Consider the following 23,598-nt stretch of genomic DNA (forward strand, 5'->3'; position numbering starts at 1 on the left):
CCAAGAAGCTGGCAGTGCTCTGCCACTAACAAGTTTTTCATGAGAAAGATGTTTGCCTCTAGGAGTCTGAGATACCAGGTAGGTATTGGCAAGAGTACATGCCTGTGCACACACACAGCATCCCAGAGGGATCTGAAGGCATGAAAGGCTAAGTGTCACTTTCAAAGACTGGCCAACTTGAAAGATGGGCTGGGAACAGAGCTCTCCTGGTGGGATTTTGCTCTCAGAATTCTCCTATGCTCATCAGCTAGAAGACTGGTTAAATTGTCAGCTACAGGTGCTCAGGGCTATGTCCAGCAACTGCAGAGCCCTTGAATGACTTTCCAGTTTACACTCTTTAAAGGGACTTTCCAGTTTTATGCAATGAAAACCACTAATCAGGAAAAGCTGAATGATGCTGATAAGCTGTTTACATGAATTTTTGCCGTATCTTCAGACAGGCATTTTACATGAACTACATTTTAGCTAGTTCTCCAGACTGTGCCTGTTGTCAACAGAAAAACTTTTATCTCCTTCATCTCTTCATTCTTTACACATAGATGCCACCAAAAGGCTAGTGAGTTACCACGGTATTCAAAGGTTCCATGTGGCCAAATGATTTTTGCAGTAAGTCCTCTCTTGTGGACATCAGGGGATTCTAGTTAGCTCTGGCATTCCTTGAAATTATTAGAATGAAGACCTTTGTGGATAGAGGAGACATCAGAAATAATAGTTTGTTGAGCTTGTTAAATGGATGGATGATAGAAATTTGTAGTACTTTATCATTTTCAGTCTATTTTAAAATAGAAAGAATAAACAGTCTCATCTCTTTTTTTATATTGTAATTGGTACTTCCATCCTTTAAATTATAGGACCAGTAAGTTGGATTCAGTTGCTTTTTTCTCTGCTCTGAAATATACCTCTTTATTTTAACAGCCTAACTCAAGGGGCCTTGGTTCATTCTGGGAATCCTGTACCGAAAGGAGTCCATGAAGACCGTCAGCTGGATACTGAGGCTGGGGCCCCACACTGTGAGATGAACCCACAGCTCACTCAGGGTAAGAATGGAGAAGGCCAGTTTCATTCAATGTTTAAATTGTTGTAAGACCCCCAGATTGTCCAGAAAGATGATCTCTGCTGGCTGCAGGCTTCTCTCTAAGGGCCCTGGACTTCTAGCTTAGGCCCAATGTATAGTAAATAAACTCCCACCACCATGTGCCCAGACTCTATAGGAACTTGCTGGGGACTCAGTGAGACCTAGAGGGTATTAGCACTTTAAAAAAAAGTTTAAACTTACAGAAAACCTTCAACCTTCGTAAGTAGTACATTTGAGACTTCCTCAAATTCGCACTTCCACCTTTGGATATAATCTCCCCAGTTAAATGGTTGTGGGGGAATGGAATCCCCAAAGCTGGGTGAGATATGGGTGCTGGAATGTTGGGAGGTTCCATCAGTTCCCATTGCCATTTCACCCTCATTCCCACCTGTGGCTCCTGGCTCACCACGTTCCTGGCTCACCACGAGAAGATTCAAATGTATTCCTCACCAAAATGATCAAATTCTATATGCCGAGGGTCTTCAGGATCATTCATATTATCTATAAATGAAACTTAAAATGTTGAATTACATAAAGAGGAGGAGTGAGGAAAGAGGATGAAAGACTGACCCTAGTAAATGTGTTTATTGCCAAAGCAAATCTGGCTGACCAAATAAACATTTTTAATCGTGGAATTAATGAATTTTACCTTGCATTTTTTGGCCTGTTGTCTATACATATATTTACCTGGGTTGATTATAATACATAAGCATAGATTTGTGTGTGTTCCCAAACAGAGATATCCTGCAAGCTGAATACCACTCAGGTGCCACATGGAGTTAAACCACATCACAGTTGGTATGATCCATGGTTCAGTGAAAGCCATGGCTGTTCACTGTGTTTTAGAAATTATGTTCCAAGTTACAATTGCATCTGCCCAGATTTGCTTTCATGTATAAGAAGTCAGTATTTTAAAGAACTGTTTTATGACATCAGAAATCAGCCAGCAGAAAGGGCATGGTTCCTGACCTCCTTTGTTGCCAGAACTAAATCACGATACAGCAATTTAAGTGGCCTCTCTAACCACCATGTGCCCATGACCTGGATGAAATTGCTATGAAATCTCAACAGGCATTAGCACTTTTAAAGAACTGTGACTTACTAGGAAGTAAAGTGATTTTACTGTGCACTACATTTATGTTCTTTAATTGGCCTCAGATCCATCCCAGAATCAGCAGGTATCAAATCCAATGCACAGTGCAGAAGATGTGAAGCCAAAAACCCTCCCACTGGATAAAAGCATTAACCATCAGATTGAGTCTCCCAGTGAAAGACGGAAGTGAGTAACCAGACAAGATGGCTGTGGGATTCCTTTTTTGAAAAATGTATTTACTTAGAATGGGGAAGAATGAAAAATGTGAGATGGCGGGGTGACAGCAGCATGTTTGTGCTTTCTCTCCATTAAATCTCGTTGACAAGGCAGTCAATATGAATGGAAGTTTGGAACAGTCTTCCTGGCAAGTAAATATGTGCTCTGAATTTATTGAGTTGTAATAGGCAAAGTTATGTTGTTAGCCCACAAATTTAAACCTTGGAAAGGATGTGCAGGCCTGTTGTGTTTGTAATTCATTTGAGTTGCATTGCCTCAGAGCCTGTGGACAGAGTTTCATTCAAGGAATAAAAATGTTATTCTTTCATTATGCTCTCCCATAAGGTAACTACTTGGGCCGTATTTTAATATTGTAAGAAAGTCTTTTTGACAATAATAGTTTCTATCATGTTTGAACCATTTCAATATAATTGGCACTCTGTTGAAGAGTTTACATATATTTTTCTCTCCTCTTCTTTTCATACATTAACTCACTGAATCCTTCCAATAACTTTATATGAGATTGTTCCTGCCATTTTACAGATTATGAAATTGAGGCTCAGGGAAACTAAATAACTTGTCCACATTATTTAACTGATTAAGTAGGAGAGAAATTCACAATGAACTCTCAGTTTCACAGTAAGATCATATTTGAGCCAGAGATCTTATAATCAAAAATTTTTTAATGTTAATACTTATAGTACTATAACCAATCGTTCTACCTAGAGCCAGACCACCTGCATTCAGATTTTGATTCGGCCACTTGCCTACATTGGACCTTGAGCAAATTACTCAATCTTTCTCTGCCTCATTTATAAAATGGGAATGGCAATAGTCTCTACCTCATAGGGTTTTGTGCCTGGCTAATAGTAAGTGTAGGTGATGATGATAACTTGTTTTATAAGAGAAAATATTGCCTTATTTTTCTTGTTACATTTTCCTTTTTCTCAATGCAATATTTGAACCATTTCCTCTGTTTATCTTCTGTCTCTCCAGTATCATTTCTGTTTGTCTATATGACACTCAGAATCCATAGAAGCTAAAATTACCTGGAAATAATCACTGTTGTTATTGATTATTGCAGTGATGTTTAATCTCTTTTTTAAACATTGGTACATGAAGTTGTGATATTTGGAAAAGATCAACTTTCCCTCAGGAGGGAGGTTTGGGTGGGAAGTGGAATCAGGGAGTTACGCTGAAAGCGGAAGACACATAGACTCATACTCTGTTCACTTCTGTGTTGGTAGATTTATTTCCCTTGTTCTTTACTATGTTCTACCCCTTTTCTTTACGAATGATACTAAATTTTAAAAGCAAGAATCCAAAACTGATGGCTTAATTACCGGCAGGGCTCACGTACAACCATTCTGGTATCTTCTAGCTGGGAGTCATTTTGACTTGTTTTAGCAATTTTAGCTAAAAAGAAATTAACTAAAAATAAAGATTATAAAAAATTCTGCCTTTTCTGTTCAACAATGCCAGCATGCCCGCTTGGTTTTGGTTTGATGTAGATAATGCATGTACAATTCTTGCTAGACATTGTTACTATTTTTGTTCATTAAAAAAAAAAAAAAATACTGCCAGGAAACTCTGCAGTCTTTGATTTGGTTGTCACGAACTATTTTTCCCCCCTAATCTAAAATGTCTTTTTTCTTTCATGGAGTTTGGCTTCTCTTTACTTGTCATAATTTTTTACTCCTTTACCATATTGCAGGAAAAGTCCCCGAGAGAACTTCCAGGCTGGGCCTTTCTCTCCCTGTTCTCCCACCCCTCCTGGTCAGTCACCAAACAGGTACAAGAGGTCAGCAGGCCTTTCTGAGGCTGCTTTGTTGTGACTTGAGCTTGCCAAGCATCATTTCAACTGAATTAGTGCTTGCCAAACGATTTTGAGGGATGTGTCTCTCCTCATCTCTGCCTAGACACACACACAGAGGCAGAAGGAAAGAGAACAGTCTCCATCTGTCTGCAGATTTATCAACTGCAATGGAAAAATTCAGGCCTGTGACATTGGTGCCACTATGGCCATAGGGCTTTAATTACATTGTGTGGAACCTCCAATCTAATAATAAAATCCACCAGACAATCGCCGGGCTCCAAAGCTGGCGCCTTTCCTTCCAAAAGGGCTTGGCCTTTCTAGGCAGGATCCGCTGTTGGCTCTTACAGAGAATCAGGCGGAGGCTGACAAACGAAACTTCATCCTTCTAACCTACTCCAGCTCTCTAATGATGACTTCTGGACATTTAACTGGGCCCCATGATATTTTTAAAAGCTGCCTGAATTCCCATTCCCTAGAGAGACAAATTACTAAGTGCTCAGAGATTTTCTTTGATGTAGAAATTTCATTTAACTACCGGATAAGAGGGAAATCCTAATAAATAGCACTTGATTGGGGCAACACTTCCTCTTTTCTACTCTCTTCCTTTCTGTTTCTCCTGTCCCTCTGTACTCTACTGTTTTTCAAATAATATTGCATATTTTTAAATTCCTTGTATAATTCCAAGGGTTTCTCAGACATTAGGCATCATTGCTGTGTGATCTTAGTTCTATAAAAGCTGCCTTTCAGAGAACAGATGTCTAGTTTCAGATGGGTTGCTGATGGTGTCCTTTCACCTGGTGGTGTTCTGCTTATTTGGTTCCAGTCCATTGCTGGCATTGTACTGGAGGCTTCAGGGGTACAGAGAGGAAGTAGATGCAGTCCTGCCTGCAAAAGGCTTACAGTTTAGAGAGAAGGCAAGTGCCTTCATTCACAGAATATATGCACTGGTAGAAATTGTAGAGATAATCTGGTCCAATCCTTTCATATTAAAATGTGAAAGAGAAACCCAAAGTGAGCTTATTAAACAAAACCAGAGAACTTGGTGATAGAGTAGACATTAGATCTCACCCCTCTGGGCCTTCTGCCTAGTCTGCTGTATCACAGGTGATTATTTTCAAACAAAAATGTTGTTTTCTTTATAAGTGAACAGAAATGCTGTAGTAGACCAGCGAACCACTTAAGGGAAATTTAAAAGCAACATTGAAACATCAGCAAAGTGAAACTCAGTTATCTTTTAGGACTTAGAAAAAAGTATAATAAATATATTGAATCATTCTGAGGCATTTGAATAGACTACAACACAAACTTCTTGAAACAAATAACTTAAACACACTTACCAGATTCAGTACCACAGTGGAGACCCAGTATATTTAGTCTAGCAGTTGTTTACCATTTATATCTAATGTTTGATCTCCTATTCATGATCAGTTCTGTAATTCTCATTTCATTCATGATATAGGCATCTTAAAAATCCAGATTTTTCTTGTGCAGTGGCCACGCTAATCTGAAGCATTCCATATTTTTTCTAAATTCATATTTTTATTTTTGCATGAGGTTACATTTCTGTGTGTTTGACCAGGTATTCTAAACTAAAGTTTTTATTGTTACATATATTTTTAAACCTAGGTCTATAAGTGGAAAGAAGCTGTGCTCCTCCTGTGGGCTTCCTTTGGGTAAAGGAGCTGCGATGATCATCGAGACCCTCAATCTCTATTTTCACATCCAGTGTTTCAGGGTACGCACTTACTGCTCTTCTCTCCACACACAACTTCATGATGTCTTTTGGCATCATTCCGTGCTGAGAAATGCCTCTTGGAAATTCTGGAGGGCTTTGTCTGTGAGGCCTCTCTGTCTAGGTTGTATACATTTGTGGTTGGATTTCATCCTTCAGAACGAAGCTCTCCTATCACAAATCCCTCTGGAATGTCATATTAGAAGAAGCAGAACAGATTTGTGCAACTTCTTACAAGTTTTAGTTGCTAAAGAACACAGGAGTATATGTTCTTTATATGTTTCCTAAACTCTTATGACTTAATGTGAAAGGGTTTTAGTCTTTGACCTAGTGGAAAATCGTCTGTCAATTAAGAAGGTAGAAAATCGTAGGTCTCAGAATGAATATGTCTGTAACCTTAGATTAAATATCACTTCCTCGAAAAAGCTGCCCCGCCCAATCAGACTAAGGTGCCTTTGTTATAGGTCCTTAGAGAACCTTTCTTGGTCCTTATTACTGATTATTGAATTATTTAAATATCATCTCCTCTAATAAATTTAAACTTCGTAAGGGCAGTGACCATGTCTGTCTTGGTTACTACTTGTTCTACCTAGAAGAGTAGGTGTCAATAATATTTTTAGGTGAATGAATTGGTGAATAAACTGAAAATGAGGAGGCCTACATTCTAGTCCCAGATTTCTGGTAATAAGTAGGTAAACTAACCAATTATACCTGATTTATTCTGAAATTTATAAGCTGGACTATATCAGCATATCCTGGTTTTATTGTCCACTCACAGACACATTTCAAATTAATATATAATTTTTGAAGGCAAACCCTCTATCTCTGAGGAGGAGTCATACTTTCTTTTTCCTTCTTGAATTTTCTCTTATTTCTTGTTAGTTTCATTGGCTATAAAGTAAATTTGCCTGGGTTTAAAATAACTCCCACTTTGCCTATAAGCTAAGAGAAGTGAAGTTGTCCCCAAATTACTAATTTAATAATACCAGTAATCACTTAAAAGCAAGATTTATCATAGGCAAAACACAACATAGATACTTATTTTAGATTTCATTTATCAAAAGCTTATTTTATTTCCATTCCATTTATTTTATTCCACAAAGGGCAAGCAGAAGTACTCTTATTGTAAAAATTAACCTAGATAATGTGTGTCCTAAATTGTCTAGGGATGTTTTGAGGCTCAAGGAATGTGCTCTTTAAGATTTGTAGTTATGCCAAGATAATATGTTTCAACACTGAATTCTGTTCTCAGAAACTTTATCAGGGCTAGAAATAAGCAAGGTGGTAAGGGCTTTTTGCAGATTCTCGAGGGTCAGGAGACTTGCCTTCTTAACTCTCAAGGCCTTTATTCTCTCTAATTATTCACTTCCTGAAGCTGGCCTGACACTTTAAGGTACATTACCTCTTGGATTTATTCCCCACTCTTGCAATGTAGCGGCAGCTTGTAGCATAATTTGGATGAAGACTTGCTCTGTCCCAGGTGACCTTAGAGGATGAGTTACAGGCTAGATCCTGGTCCCCCTGCAAGAAGCTGGCACCTAGACCAACTTCCACTGCCCTTCTGTACAAACATCCAAGTATATCCTACAGTCCCCTTCTGCACTCGTGTTAGCTTGGTGGAAAATCCCAGTGGATTTGTTGCTCTGAGTATCACTGCCTTTAATGTGGAAATACATAATGGAACAGCTATTTCCCAGAAATTTTGATCTGTAGAACTTAACAACAATGCTGGCAAGCCTTTAAAGATTATTGACGGACAAGTTTCAATGGATAATTCATTGGCCAGGTGTTTATTTAAAGCTACTATGGTTTAATGTGCTTAAAATGGTTCTTCCATTCTGATTGAGAAATGGTATATGATAGAAGTTAAGAGACTAGGCTTTGGAGTCAACCTGCTGCCACTTGCCAGCTTCACAGCCTTGGGACAAGTCAACGAACCTCTCTGAACCAGTGTCCTTCTCCATAAAATGCAAGGAATTAAGGTAAAATGCTAACTGTGTATTTGCTTTTGCTGTAAGTTGACATTGGTGCAGCATCTTACACATAACAGCTCTACAAATGTGGCGGTTGTAGAAGGGATTATTGTGCTATTCATATCAACAGTAACTCAGCATTATAAAGAAACAATTGCTTATGCATCTTATAATGTCTGTTCTTTTTACCCTATAGTGTGGAATTTGTAAAGGCCAGCTTGGAGATGCAGTGAGTGGGACGGATGTTAGGATTCGAAATGGTCTTCTGAACTGTAATGATTGCTACATGCGATCCAGAAGTAAGTTCTGGGGAGAATGCCTCATGATGATCGAGTGTAATCACATGTTTTCCATATGACCCAGTGTAGGAATTCAAATATTTTTCCCCAGCTGTTGACACTCTTGAGAGAAAGGTTTCTTAACATCTAGGTTTTAAAAAAAGGTAATGCAATATCCCTTCATTTACCACTTGTTTCTTCCTGGAAGTTACTGCGACCATGTGGACCAATTGTGTTTATCCTGAAGTACATCAGCGCACCAGCAGGTAGAAACATTGCCTGAGCTCACCACAGAGATTTTGGTGCGATAGAAAGGAGATATAAGGTCTGTCAAACACTATTCGCTTGATCAGGTGTGTCTTTGGAAGAGTGGCACCATTTGGGGATGGTTAAATGTGGAGAGTGGCACTCCACTCTTTATCAGATCGAGCACCAAGTCATCGGTGTCTACACGTCCCACATTCAGAAGTTTCGTTACATCATATGGTTGTGTTCCCAACTGAATGGAAAGTTCCTTGAGAGACAACAGTGATAGGTTCTGCTTCTCTGCGGTTTCTTCCCCACCTCCCATCTCTACAACACCTTAGTAATAATATGCACTTAACGAATTATTTGCTGCCTTAGCAAGTGAGCAGCCTGCTCTCCCATCTTGCATCCTGGCCTCCTACTGTGGAAGGTTCATGTTAGTTTGGGGGGCACCAGGGGGTGCTGTTGCCTAGCCACTGTTTAGAAAATCTGGAAATGGCCAGTGGCTTGTCTCGGAATATTTCCTCATTCTCCATCATAAGTACAGTCCCTCTGGTGGGTCACCTAGACAGCAGAAGACCTTTTAGTGCAGTCAGAAACTCTTTTTTTTTTTTTTTTTGAGATGGAGTTTCGCTCTTGTTACCCAGGCTGGAGTGCAATGGCGCGATCTCGGCTCACCGCAACCTCCACCTCCCGGGTTCAGGCAATTCTCCTGCCTCAGCCTCCTGAGTAGCTGGGATTACAGGCCTGCGCCACCATACCCAGCTGATTTTTTGTATTTTTAGTAGAGACGGGGTTTTCCCATTTTCTTGACCTCGTGATCCACCCGCCTCGGCTTCCCAGTGTGCTGGGATTACAGGCTTGAGCCACCGCGCCCGGCCCAGTCAGAAACTTAAAAAAAAATTGGAGTGAACATAGGAGTATGAAATTCAAGAATGACTATTTCTCAAAGTGAAGTCACATTTTTACTGTCTTTTTACATGAATCTCAAATCTCTTCAAGATTGAAAATTTTAAGAATAAAAATTGCAGGTAATTTGTTTTATAGCTATAGATTTAGTAAATTCAGTTAAATGTATGTCTATTAATAAAATGATGGGAAATAAAAATTTAATCAAACCCAGGTACTTTAGGTCTATAACAAATATTTGACTTGAGATCAAAACAGTTCCAACTTAGAGCTGCTGCTATCAAACTGGACTATTTGTATCTTGTATGATATATATGATATTAATTTTTATACATAGATTTTATAAAATATGTAAATAGTATACCCTATATACACACAAATATGTATAATACATGTATAATAGGTAATAATTGTATACATATTCTTTAAACTGGACTTTTGCTTTTATATGCTCACAAGGAAAACTACACTCTTTTCTCCCAGATTTTGATGTGATTTTTTTCTATCGTCTTCTATAAACTATTCTTTTTCTCAGCCTCAGTAAACCTCGGTGAACCAGCTGAATGTAATTTATGAAGCCAGAAGAGGGCACTGTTAGGTTGAAGGACTGCTCAGAAAGATTTGAAAAGTGCTGCAGATCTGAGTTGGTTTCATAATTTAAAGTGCTTGAAGGATGCCAACAGAACAAACCTGAACCTCCCTCTGAGTGCCAGTGACCTCTTTTTCATCCACATTTTTTTAAATTGAGCGGGTTGTGTGATACATTGTCATTTGTTTTGGAAGTTAGCCCTTTAATTCAAAGCCAGGTATTTTTCTCTTAAATATACAAATAGAAAGGGCATTAACTACTTTTAATTTCAAAACCTTGGAATTCCTGTAATGAGCTGAAAAATAAGAAAGTGATTAGGAGGTAGGCCACAAAAAGTGAATTTTTATTTATTTTATATTTTAAATGCAGTGTTTTACCAGGATTCTTTTTTGAGAATTTAACATATAAAAGAAAACAAAAAAGCCCATTGTTTCTCTGCCAGCTACTTCTATAGATAGTCAATTAATAAATAAAAGTTATAGATGGTATAAGGTTAGAAGAATTGAATTGTTCAGAAAGACACAAAATTATAAGTGCAAATCTCCATTGTAATCCATTTCTAATCATTTCTTGGGGTAGGGGAAGAATATGTTTGTTCATGTGCATCCACACACTTGCACACATGTACACACAGAGACACATATGTGTATAATGTATCTACTTGGATTTGTGTTGGTTTCTATTTCACAAAGGTGAGGATCATATAGTCACGGTGTTCTGTACTTGATTTTTGTTGCTGTCGTTTTGAACTTAATGATATATCTTGGCAATTTTTTCATACAACATGTTCTTTCTCCTTTTTCTTTTTAATGACTTTTAAATAGCCACGTACAATCCCAGTGTGTGAATTTATAATTTAAAACTAATTCTCTATGAATGGACACTTTGGTAATTTCCCATTTTTAATATTATTTTTTAAATGCTCCAGTGAACATCCTTGTGCATATATCTTGATGAATATTTCAAAACATCTCCATAGGATAGATTCTGAGCAGTGGCACAGCTGGCCTAAAAGGCATGTGCTTTTTAAATTTTCAGACATCTTGCCTAATTATCATTCAGAAAAGTGTACTCTCCCTGCAAAATATATGAGAAACCTCCTCTTTTTTCTCCTCTAAGCCTGTATCAGCTCTGGATATCATCAAACATTAAAAATTTCCATTCTGCTAGGTGGGGGAAAAAAACTCATTGCTTTGATCTGTATTTCCATAATTATGAGTTTGAACATCTTTTCATATGTTTACTCACTGTCTATATTTCCTTTTCTGGAAAGTACTTCCCTATCCCTTTGCCCATTCTTCTATTTGGTACCTTATTTGTATGAGTTCTTTGCAAATTAAAGAAATTTGCCCTTTGTTATATTTGCCGCATATTGTGGTTATTGGTTTTCCTACTCTGATTTATTTTCATACAAAAGATTTTCATTTTATGTAATTAAATATATATATTTAATACATATAAAGGAAATATATATTTCTTTTTCGATTATAGGTTTCTTAGGAAAACTCTCATTATTTCAAGTATATAAATACATTTAGCTGAGATTTCTTCTAGAACTTTTTCTTTCTTCTTCACATGTAAATATGTCATAATCAGGATTGTATTTGGGGGTAAAAAATGAGGTAGATACCTGGCCTGATTTTTTTTCCCCAATTAGCCAATTGTATGAATATCACTGAATGAATAATCCCTCTTTTTCTCACTAATTTGAAATGCCAGCTTTCTCATAAACTAAGTTCCCATATATATTAAGGCCTATTTCTGGATATTTTATTATGTTTTATTAACCTATTTATTCTCCATTACTGAATGTTTTTAATTATTGTAGCTTCATAATATGTTTTAATATTGGATAATATTATTTTTTTCCAAAATTTTTCTAACTCTTCTCCCATATTCATTTTTCCAGACAACATTAGTATCTTTAGGCTAATTTTAATTAAGTTAACATGTGACAGAGAGAATAACCAGCACATCTGAGAATACTGTTATTTCTTTGCTGGTGTCCTAAGAAATAAATACATTAGGAATGCATAGGTAGAGGGGATTATAATTTCACTTGAGAAGTATAAATATACTCAAATTGGCCAAATTTATCCAAGATGCAATAAAAGAGTCAGAATGGGAGGAAAATGGCTAAAAAACATTTTTCTTTCTTTTTTAAAAATTTGATTTAAATTGAGAAAAGTGGAGATGGATAGATGTGAAGGGTGGTTTACATCATAGGCATTCTAAGTGAAACAAAATAATTTCATTTTGTGGAATAATAAAACTTGAATATATAATCCTGTTTTCTCCAAGTAACTAGTCACATTTAAATGAAATTTTTCTGTTGAAGGGAAAAATAGCATACCAGCATATTAAAATGCAATTCCTAAAAGCAATGTAAACAGTTTTTAGGTTCATATGTAAATGGGAATGGAAGTGCAAAACAAATTACCTGTCACGCATCAAACCATCACATGTTTAACTTCTGCCATTTGTGTTTGGGTGTTGGATGACTGTCTTTGTACATGGTGTTCTGTTCCATCACTCACTCTTACGAAATGCATTTAACGCAAACTCCCTGGGGTCTTTTCAAATGTTGCAATTGCTTCATCACAACTGTAGTGCCTAAAAAGGAGAAATCCTGTGAAGGCTTCAGCAGAAAATACGGAACCCAAACAATCCTTTCTAGATAGGATTGCCAGATAAAATATAAGATACCTAGTACAATTTTTTTAACCAAGTTAAAGTTGAATTTCACATAAACAATACATTTTAAAGTATTTGTATGTTCCAGATATTGCATGCTCTGGATTTACCACATGCTTATACCAAAAAAAAAAAAAAAAAAAAAAAATCTGTGTTGTTTGGCTGAAATTATCTTGTAGTGAGTGTTCTGTATTTATACTTGCTGAATCTAGCAATCCTATTTCTAGATCATATGTCAAATTACTATATTACAATATACTTATTCTTAGAGAAATCAAAATCTTAGGAAACTGAGAGAAAAAAAGATTATTTTCTTGCTTACTTGCCCCAGAGGACAAGGTAGAAAACTTGATGGAGATCCTTTGGTTCAGGGGCAATCCAGAGCATTTGGTCAAACTGGATTGAGCATTTGCTCAAACTGAATCACCTGGGCACCACGTCATGTGGGTCTGGAACGAAGCTCGAGTCCACATTGCTAACAAACTCCAGGTGATGTCAATACTGTTTGTCCTTGGACCACACTTGAGGTAGCAGGATGGGACAAGTTTCCCGTCCCCAGGAAGAGGAGACTTTGGTAAAGGCAGTTGCTTACTGGGGAGGTTTTAAAATGTCTGAAGTGAGAAATGTTGCCTAACCACTCTTGTTTTTTGTTGTTGTTTGTTTTAATCACAGGTGCTGGGCAGCCTACAACATTGTGACATGGTTTTCAAGCTTCCAGATCACTCACCATTTCTTTATTGAGAGTGTCCCCTGGCAATTCTTAACCAAATTCAGGGGCTTCTCAGCATTTCCCTAATTTCTGAAAGGCTCTTCTAAAAGGTGGTATCTGTTCTTTGGTAGCACAGTGTTTGTGTTTTTCCTGTTTTTCGTTTGGGGATTTTTTTTTTTTTTTTTGCATTTGCACAGTATACACAAGATAATATTGGGTTGTAATGATCCTGAATAGCTCAAAAAAAGGTTTTAGCATGGTCAAACAGGCTTGTGGTTTAAAATGTGTTATTCTCTTCTTTGGGAATTAGATAAATGATGCAATAAACCTGTTTTGTTTTAGAATTTCTAGGAATTAAACACTTTATGTTTACAGAATTGAGCTGCAGAAAGTGCAAGACATGCCAATTTGAGACACACGGTCTTCTAAGACCGAAGGATAAATTTAATGCATTTCAGAAACTGAACATCACAGCAAGCTCTGTCTCTGAGCTATAATTTGTTTTTAATGCAAAGACACTAGTTTGATAATATATACTGTAATCCTGAAACATTTGTGTTACTTACCTTTTGAGGTAGAAATTATACCAATAAATTATTGCACCATTAGTATTAGATTTTGTGTACCTTGGAAATTATGTCATTAATACAGGCTGGTTCATCAAATAAAGCAAAACCTTGCAATATCAGCTAGGTTTACACTCCGGGACATTGCCCACAGGTAGGAAGAAAGCAGAGGGGAATACTTCAGTCATCATTTCCAAAGTTATCAAAATCTGTGAGGAAGTTTAATCTTCCAAAGGGTCAATGTCAGCCAGCAGGCCCCTGTTGCCTGCTTCTCTCGAGGCACTAGATTAGCGGTCTTCAATAAGAGACTTAACATGAGGCATATGGAAGATAAGGCATCGAGATAAGTTCGTCATTAGGTGTCAGCACTGCTCACCCTTGCTGGCAAGTTCGCCTTGAGGGCCTGAAGCACAGGTGCCCAAAGAAAAGCATTAATCCCATTCTAATAGAGTCCATGTGGCGTACAATGTGGTCAGCCACTGGTCTTTGATCAGCAAGAGCCTACAGCACAGACTGTGCCCTGCCCACTTCAATGAACACCTACTCTCCTCCATTCTCCACCACTTTCTTTACTATCAAGAACTCCGGACCTTGCCCATGGAGAAGTTTAGAGAGGAACTCTGTGGAGAGCTGGTTTATTTTCTGCCTTGTATGATGAGTTTCAGCTGGCCAAGAAAGGAGTCAAGTTATTAGAAAGCATCACAATGTAGATCTCCAGGCTGGTTTTTTGTTTGAAGATTGGGGAAATGGGGACTATTTATTCTGCCTTAAATCAATGGCAAATAAGTCAAGATGACATTTTGTGAATGTAGACTATGGATACACTCCTAATAGATTAATGTAGTCATAAAAGGAGGTCAAGTAGATGTTTTTCTGTTATGTAAGCAATAATTTTTTCTGTGTCTTACTGAGTATGGCTAGCGATTATTTATTTACATGCTAGATGGGTTCTTTGCATGTGGGTTCCATATAGGTGCAGAAATTTCCTCAGCCACTGGAGGGATTTCAACCATATTTGTCATTTGGATGAGCTGTTACTAGATTGAAATCTACACATCATTTTATTAAAAATTGTGCCTTAGAAAATGCAAAGCTGTTGCACATAGTGATAAATTATGGATGCATTACATTGAAGAGAGAGGAAGTCACTTCCAAGTTTCCAAGACTTCTCATGGAGGTGTTTGCTGTTTTACAGGAAAAAAATCAAAAAGAGGAAAAAAATTAAAAAGAAAAAAAGTTTTGAAAATATACAGATTAAGTCCAATATTTTGATTATCCACCTGCATGTTTTACTAAATATTTTGATAATGTGGTTGTTTACACTTTGCATGATATTAGCAGAGTACCACAAATAATGCACAAAACATGTACAATATGATCATTCATAACCGATTTTTATAGAATACTTTTTACATGTGCAACTCCATCCGTTATGTAAGGATTACATGAATATTGCACATTCTCTTCTGGTTTCACAAACCCATTTATACATATTTCTTAGTGAGACTCATTGTACATGTATTGAAGCTAGAATCAAGTCAAGAAAAATAAAGCCCCATTCTCCAACTGCAAAATGTGCTTTCCCATAATGAACACTAGTCACCAGCACAGAATAATCTCCAACATTTTCTAAATTCTAATTGCCAACTGTTTCTATTTATATTTGATTTATATTTCATTTTGAGTCTGTTACATGGCAGCTTAGGCAGACTAGATCTTGTTTTTTCCAATGCAGCATAATGAGTATGATCTATTTCTTTTCAAATAATCTTTGAGATCCCAGGAAAAAAAAAAAAAAAAAACAAAACGAAACAAAACACTCTGCTCCATTGAGCTATAATGTAAATGTGTTTGTTTAAAAACCAGATGGGGCAAGTGCGTGATTTATTGTTCCTGAGGAAGTATATCTGATTTTTTCTCATACTCCAAAAGCTAGTCTCTACTCTTTAATAAAATAAAAATAAAAAAAAATGGGTAACTTTTTGTTTTTCACTAGTGAACTTGCCTGACATTTCCTTTCTATGTAGTGTTATTAATGCAATACATATAATAGTTATCTATACACAGTGTAAGATTTAACAAACTGAAATGATCCACCTCATATGTGAGTCCGTCCAAAAGATGTTACTGCTCTGGGTGGGCCAATGTTCTATATCGGTTACACTAACTTTCAAGTATTTATTCTAAAAATGCCTCTGAGAAACAGTAAAAAATAAAAACAAAAAGTTGTCTAAAATGCAACAGCTTTTATAGTAAATGTACATTTATAAATAAAATACTTAAATCAACATTGTATTCCATTAGTTATTTTTGGAGTGGTGGCCTTTGATTTTCTTATGTGGGCAAGAAAGAATCAAGCTTTCTCTTGTAGCTTTTGGTCCAGGGTTACATAGATGATGGCAATGCTGTGTGTTTACATGTACCTATTGATGCATAGTTGAGGTCAACTATTGAAGGCAAACCAAACTTACTGGTTGGTTATACGGGTCACTGAGGAATTGCCTTCTTTGGAAGGGTTTAAGCTTCTGGAGATGAGACACACAATAACGAGGAGAGATTATGCAAATGCCAGTGAAACTTGTTTGAAACAGCAAAATGATGGTCAGCTTGCAGTGCTGCCTAGAGAAAAACAAGGCAAACTTTATTTTTTTTTTTTGAGACAGGGTCTCACTCTGTAGCCCAGATGGAGTGCAGTGGCACAATCTTGGCTCACTGCAGCCTCAACCTCCTGGGCTCAGGTGATTCTCCCACCTCAGCCTCCCAAGTAGCTGGGATTACAGGTATGTGCCACCACGCCCTGCTAGTTTTTTTGTATTTTCAGTAGAGATGGGATTTCTCTATGTTGCCCAGGCTGATCTCAAACTCCTGGACTCAAGCAGTCCTCCCATCTCAGTCTCCCAAAGTGTTGGGATTACAGACATGAGCCACCACACCCAGCCAAGGCAAACTTTTTGAAGTCCCTATATCCTGCCACTTTCCCCAGGACTGCCCCGGTGTTCCCCACTTATTATATATGTAAGTTGTGTTTACTAAGGGCTTTTCTCTCAGGTGTTGAGCCAGGGAATTTGCTGTGAATCAGTAACATCCTGCTGACACTGTGGGCTCTGTGAAGTACACATGTATTCTGCTTTGCACTCTGTCCCAGATTTAAAGGTGGTGGCAATACCAAGCAAATTTTCAATTGCTTTAAGATGTGATACTCTTTCTTTTCTTTTCTTTCTTTTTTTTAGATCAAGTTTTGCTCTTGTTGCCCAGGCTGGAGTGCAGTGGCATGATCTTGGCTCACTGCAACCTCTGCCTCCCGAGTTCTAGTGATTCACCTGCCTCAGCCTCCCAAGTAGCTGGGATTACAGGCGCCCACCACCAAGCCCAGCTAATTTTTTATATTTTTGGTAGAGAAGGGGTTTCATTATGTTGGCCAGGCTAGTTTCGAACAACTGACCTCAGGTGATCCACCTGTCTCAGCCTCCCAAGGTGCTGGGATTGCAGGCGTGAGCCACTGCACCCCGCCAAGATGTGATATTCTAATTGCCACCACTCATTGTCCTCTTTGCAAAGTTTGGTTGGCAGTTAGTAGTTGCTTCTGTTTGTATGGGAAAGTGGATTCTTTTCATGAGAGAGTTTTAGTAGCTATCAGATGAACTTAATATTGTTATTTAAATGAAAACCCATTAAACTAGAATGCATTTTAAAACAAAGATTCTAATAGGACTGTGAAAAATATCTTTATTAAAAAACAAGCATTTTTACCTCAAGGATGTGTAACCAGCTTTCTTTCCATTAACTTTCTTCAAGACCTAAGGACTCCTTTTAGAGTTCAAATCAAGGCTCCTTTCCCCATTCTTTGGCATTATGTAAGTTAGTAGTTACAAACTCAAATGACTAGAGGGGTACAAACCAAAGGAGCAGTTAGGCAGTGTAAATGAGAACTGGAAGAGGACAATAGAGAGCAGTGTGGAGTATGGCAAACTGGAAAAAAGTAAGTTCTGTCTAAAGAAGGAGGCAGCTACTTGGCTTCATCAGTTGTTTTATGTGAAATCTCCAGTTTTTAAATGTCGACAGTTTAAAACATTTTCCAACACAGTGCTATCCAAAATTACGGATTCAACAAAATATATGTTCAAGTCCAATTTTGCTCTGAGGCCACTAGTTTGCAACCTATAGCTCAGTCTCCTCTTTGCTCTTCTATCAACTACTACTAATTTGCTCTGCTTTGGGTCATTTTATTTGAAAAAGATATCAAGAAATGGCCATGCAAAATATTTGCTTTTCAGGGTGTCTTGGGGAAGATGCTAACAGAGCCATTAATCACCAAGTGATATGTTAGATTCATAACACTTTTAGGAAGTAGTATTTGTGCATTGTCATCAAACACTGTTTCCAAGTGGCCATCTGCAGCGTTTTGACCAACTGTGCCCTTCCCCTTAATGGTTACATTCATGCTTCTGAGTGACTAAGAAGGACAGAAAAGTGTGCAAATACACAGACTAGAATTTTTCCTAAATTTGTTTAGCATCATTTTGCCAAATGCACTTTTGCAAGCATTGTTTTATTTATCAAATAGCATTTTTGGCATGTGAGAAGGTAGATGGATGCCTCCTCATTTTACAGGTGAGAAACTCAAGTATGAGAGGGATATGTGACTTATTCTGGATGAGCATAGGATTTTACATAATTGTGTATTTCACCATCGGTTACCAATCCGGGTGGATCAGGGTAACTTCCTATGCAACTGTTCCTGGTGCCTGTATATGGAATCCAGACCAACTAGGAGGATCCTTGAGCATACCTCGACCTTGGTAGGATTTCATCTGCACCCAAACAGACTAGAACGCTCTTTTTATAGTAAATTTACATGTATAAACAAATATTCAAATGGACTTAGTATTTGTCTTAGTCCGTTTTGTGTTGCTAAGAAGGCTTGAGGCTGGGTAATTTATAAATAAAGTTTATTGGCTAATGATTCTGTCTGTAAAAGTTCAAGATTGGGCATCTGCATCTGATGAGGGCCTCAGGTGGCGTCCACTCCTAGCAGAGGGTGAAGGGGAGTGGCATGTGCAGAGATAACATGGTGAGAGAGGAAGCAAGAGAAGCACGTGGGGGTGGGGATGCCAGGCTGTCTCTAACAACCAGCTCTTATGGAAACTAATAGAGCGAGAACTCACTCACCTTTGAGTGGGAGCTTTAATCTATTCATGAGGGATCCACCCCCATGACCTAAACACCTCCCATTAGTCTCCACCTCCAACACTGAGGAACGAATTTTAACATAAGATTTGGAAGGGACAAATATCCGAATCACAGCAGTATGTTGGTTTTTTCCTCTTGGGAATTGATTTTTTTTTGTTCTGGAAAAAAAATAATAGAGCTCTCCTTTGCAGCAAGGCTTTGAGCGCCTTGGTGGTTGCTGCAGTAGAGGCTGAGTGTCTCTCTGTGCCAACCACACCCTTGGCCAGAGCCCACTGATCTCTCCCTAACACACACCACCTCCAAAACCTCCTTTTCCCTCCCAAAGTCTAATTTCCAGACTCAGGGAAAAACTAGTGCTGCCTGATGGATAACACGTTCCTTTTGCTTCACAGCCAAACCTCAATTTTCTCAAACTCAACAGCCCAGGCCTGAATGAAGGAAGGTCTCTTTCTAACCATCGTGATGGAGAAAGGACTCTGACAGCACTCCACATGGGTCCCCATATCACAATATCATTTCACTGCAAATAGATCCATTGATCCATGGATCAAAGTGTTTCAGTTTTTCAGCAAGAACGATGGCATTGTCTGTGAAAGCTTGTGTTCTGTGTTATTCACCAGGTAGATAGAGAATTATTTCAGCAGGTCCTGTGGTCTTAGAAAACATCTTAGCTGGCTATGGTGACTCTATATAGCTATAGGAAGCCCCGATCAAACATTTTCTCAGGCACTACAGTCATGCTTCTTTGCTATGGAATTAATGGCTATCCCAACCTCTGATTCTGGAGCACTGAACGTTTCCTCTTGAATTCGAAAATCTGTCTAATACCTTGAATATTTTGAGAAACTTGGTCTTGTTGATATGATGACATTCTGGGAAACGTGGAATCTTTGACTAGACAAAGGGTGAATGCCTTTTCTGAGATGATCCAAGAAAGTATAAAAGAAAAAAGAATAATCAAAGGAATTTGCCTTGTCCTAGAGTAAAATTTACTATAAAGATAATGAAATGCATATCTTGGGCAAGAATTGATAAATTAGTTGCACTGTCACAGCAATGAATATGATCCACAAACAGATCCAAATAAACAAAAACTTTAGTAATAGTAGCACAAGCCAATGGCCAGAGGAGGGATAGTTGATTGACATTATCTGTTTACAATAAAATTAAGGTTGATTAATGTGTTAAGTGCAAAAGAAAGCAAAACAAAGAAAAATAGGCTTAAATATGTTTAAATACATACTCAATAAAGAGAATTGTAGGCAAATTTAAAAAATAATGAAAAACTGGGGAAAAATATATCCAACAAATAAAGGGCTAATAGCCACAAACTATGAAAGTCTTTTACTAATCAATAGAAAATGTACATAGACTCACAGAGAAATATAATGATCAATAAATACCAAAATATTTTCAACCATACTAGGGATATAGAAATGGAAGTTAAAACAACAGTAAGATTGGTGTCTGGCCCTAGTGGCTCGCACCTGTAATCTTTGGGAGGCATGAGGCAGGAGTATCACCTGAACCCAGGAGTTGAGACCAGCCTGGACAATAAAAAAGACCCTGTCTCTATAAAACAAACAAAAACAGTAAGACAAGACCCCTCCTATCTCCCCTCAAACAGAAAATTAACTTTATTAAGAATTAAGAACTTCTATATGGAAAAGAAAGTTTTTAAAAAGCTACAAGCCAAGAGAAGATATTTGTTGCACATAAATCAACAATTAGTGTCCAAGTTATATAAATAACTCCAGAATATCAATAAGAAAAATACAAACAGGTCAATAAAAAACAACAAAAGGCATGATGGGCATTTCATAGAAAACATGAATAGCAAAGCACACAAATATATTCCATATTTTTAGGAAGGAAATATAAATTTAAGCCATTATGAGATACCATTTTATATGAGCCAAACTGATTGAAATTTAAAGCTTTGATAAGACCAAGTGTTAGTGAGGATGTGAACAATGGGAACTCATACACTACTGATTAGAACGTATATTGGTAAAACAATGAGATACCATATCACACCATTCAGAATGCTGATTATTAAAAAGTCAAACAAATGATGCCAAGGTTGTAGAGAAAAAGGAATGTTTTTACACTATTGGTGGGAGTGTAAATTAGTTCAACCATTGTGAAAGGCAATGTGGCAATTCCTCAGAGATCTAGATGCAAAAATACCATTTGACCCAGCAGTCCCATTACTAGGCACCCCCAAAGGAATATAAATTATTCTCTTATAAAGATACAAGCATGCATATGTTCATTGCAGCACTATTCACAATAGTAAAAACATGGAATCAACTCAAATGCCCATGAGTGACAGACTTGATAAAGAAAATGTGGTACATATACACCGTGGAATACTATGCAGCCATAAAAAAGAATGAGATCATTTCCTTTGCAGGGACATGGATGGACCTGGAAGCCATTATCCTCAGCAAACTAATGCAGGAACAGAAAACCAAACACCGATGTTCTTACTTATAAGTGGAAGCTGAATATTGACAACACATGGACACAGGGAGGGGAACAAACATACTGGGGCCTGTGGGGAGAGAGAGAGTATCAGGAAGAATAGCTTATCAGGAAGAGGCTGGGCTTGATACCTAGGTGGAGGGATGATCTGTGCAGCAAACCGCCATGGCACACATTTACCTATGTAACAAACCTGCACATGTTCCCCTGACTTAAAAGTTGAAGGGGGAAAAAAAAGAAGAAAAAAAGAAGAATGCATATTGGTAAGCAATTCTGTATTATCTAGTGAAGCTGATGAAGCTCATACCCCTTGACATAGCAATTACTTCTAGAATATAAATGCCTCAACCTAAACGCTAGAGAAAATGGAGAAAACTGTCACTTCACCCACGTGCTCTGGGAGACACATTCAAGAAAGTCCTTCACAGCATGGTTTGGACATTAGGGTATTCCATTTTCGGAGTGAAAAATGAGTGAACTGCTGAGTACACATATGTATTTAGGTGAACCTCAGAAAATGTAAAGTTAAAATAGCAAGGTACCCATAATTACATACAGTACAACATCATTGATATGAATTTCAGAAACAATAGAACACTAAGCATTATATTCTCTGAGAGTACCTGATACAATAATAAAAGAGCAAATCACAACAAAGGAGTAACACGAAATTCAGGATTTGGTGCAGGAGGAAGGGGATCCTTATCAAAGAGGATACACAGGGGCCACTAATTTCTTTGCTTTTTGTTTTCACATTTATTCATAAGTTTTATTTTGTTATGAGTACCTCCAGCTCTACTAAATATTGACAAATCCTTTCCAAAGTGATTGCTCCAAATAGTTGAACAAGGCATAGAAGATTATGCTTCCCCATATCATACACAAAACTTGGTATCTCTAGTTTCTTTTTTTTTTTCTTTTTTCCTTTTTGCCTTTCTGGTGAGGCGGAACTAGGCATATTTTCATATCTCTATTGGATTTCTGGACACAGAAATGGACCAATTTCCACTTCTGTGAATTACGTTTCCATTTCATTTGTCATTTTTCCTATTGAATTGCTTTCTTCTTATTATTATTATTTGAGACAGGGTATCACTGTGTCACCCTGGCTGGAGTGCAATGGTGCCATCTCAGCTCACTGCAACCTCTGCCTCTCAGGCTCAAGCAATTCTGCCTCAACCTCCCCAGTAGCTGGGATTACAGGCACATACCACCACACCTGGCTAATTTTTTGTATTTTTTAAATTGCATTTTATGTTTTGGGGTACATGTGAAGAACATGCAAGATTGCTGCATAGGTACACACATGGCAGTGTATTTTTAGTAGAAAGAGGGTTTCACTATTGGCCAGGCTGGTCTCCAACTCCTGACCTCAGGTGATCCACCTGCCTCGTCCTCTTGTTGTTGGAATTACAAGGATGAGCCACCACACCTGACCAAATGGCTTTATTTATACAGCTTTTCAGGGGTTGTGTATATATTCTAGATCTCATTGCTTATGTAAAGGTATCCTGCTACATACTCTTTTAAAATTCTCAAAGTTTTGAATTTGACATTTGGATCTTTATCAAATGAAGTAGGTATCTAATGCTTTTCCTTTTTGGATAGTCAATATTCCCAGAACACCTTATTTAAAAACTCATCCTTTCCCTGTTGATTTATAATGTCACTCTTGTGGGATACTGATTTGCATATATCTAAGATTCTGTTTCTGGGAATTTATTCTATTTCATTAATATATTCGTGTATCTCTACACTAATATGGTACTATTTTAACTACTATATTTTAATATTAAGCCTTGCTATCTAGAAGGGCAAATGTCCTTTCTCAGAATTGTCTTAGCTATTTTTGGATCTTTGCTCTTTCATATAAATTTAGGATAAGCTTCTCTAAAATGCCTTGGGATTTGGACAAAAATCGAATTTATAGACTATACTTTTCTAATTAGTATTGCTCACATACAAGAATACCACTGAGTTCTTTATGTTAATCATGGACTCAGAAACTTTGCTGGACTCCTTTAT

At 37.6% G+C, this 23,598-nt stretch overlaps 1 protein-coding gene across 15 annotated transcripts in view; it reads left to right on the plus strand.

The window, feature by feature from the left end:
- Positions 1–16,184, plus strand: part of LIMCH1 (LIM and calponin homology domains 1) — a 362,412-nt gene extending 346,228 nt beyond the window's left edge. For 6 of the 15 annotated variants that reach the window (XM_074396063.1, XM_039468101.2, XM_010351702.3 and 3 more), the window contains 6 exons: positions 916–1,037; positions 2,234–2,354; positions 4,099–4,176; positions 5,827–5,935; positions 8,102–8,204; positions 13,294–16,184. In XM_074396063.1, coding sequence (XP_074252164.1) covers positions 916–1,037; positions 2,234–2,354; positions 4,099–4,176; positions 5,827–5,935; positions 8,102–8,204; positions 13,294–13,319 — 559 coding nt within the window. In that variant the 3' untranslated portion in view covers positions 13,320–16,184. Of the gene's footprint in view, positions 1–915; positions 1,038–2,233; positions 2,355–4,098; positions 4,186–5,826; positions 5,936–8,101; positions 8,205–13,293 lie in introns of all 15 variants that reach the window. The other 9 variants (XM_074396065.1, XM_003940975.3, XM_003940974.3 and 6 more) reach the window with 2 other exon arrangements.
- Positions 16,185–23,598: the final 7,414 nt, after the last annotated feature.

The sequence above is a fragment of the Saimiri boliviensis genome, chromosome 3 (assembly GCF_048565385.1).
Source record: "Saimiri boliviensis isolate mSaiBol1 chromosome 3, mSaiBol1.pri, whole genome shotgun sequence".
In the NCBI taxonomy this organism is placed as follows: Eukaryota; Metazoa; Chordata; class Mammalia; order Primates; family Cebidae; genus Saimiri; species Saimiri boliviensis.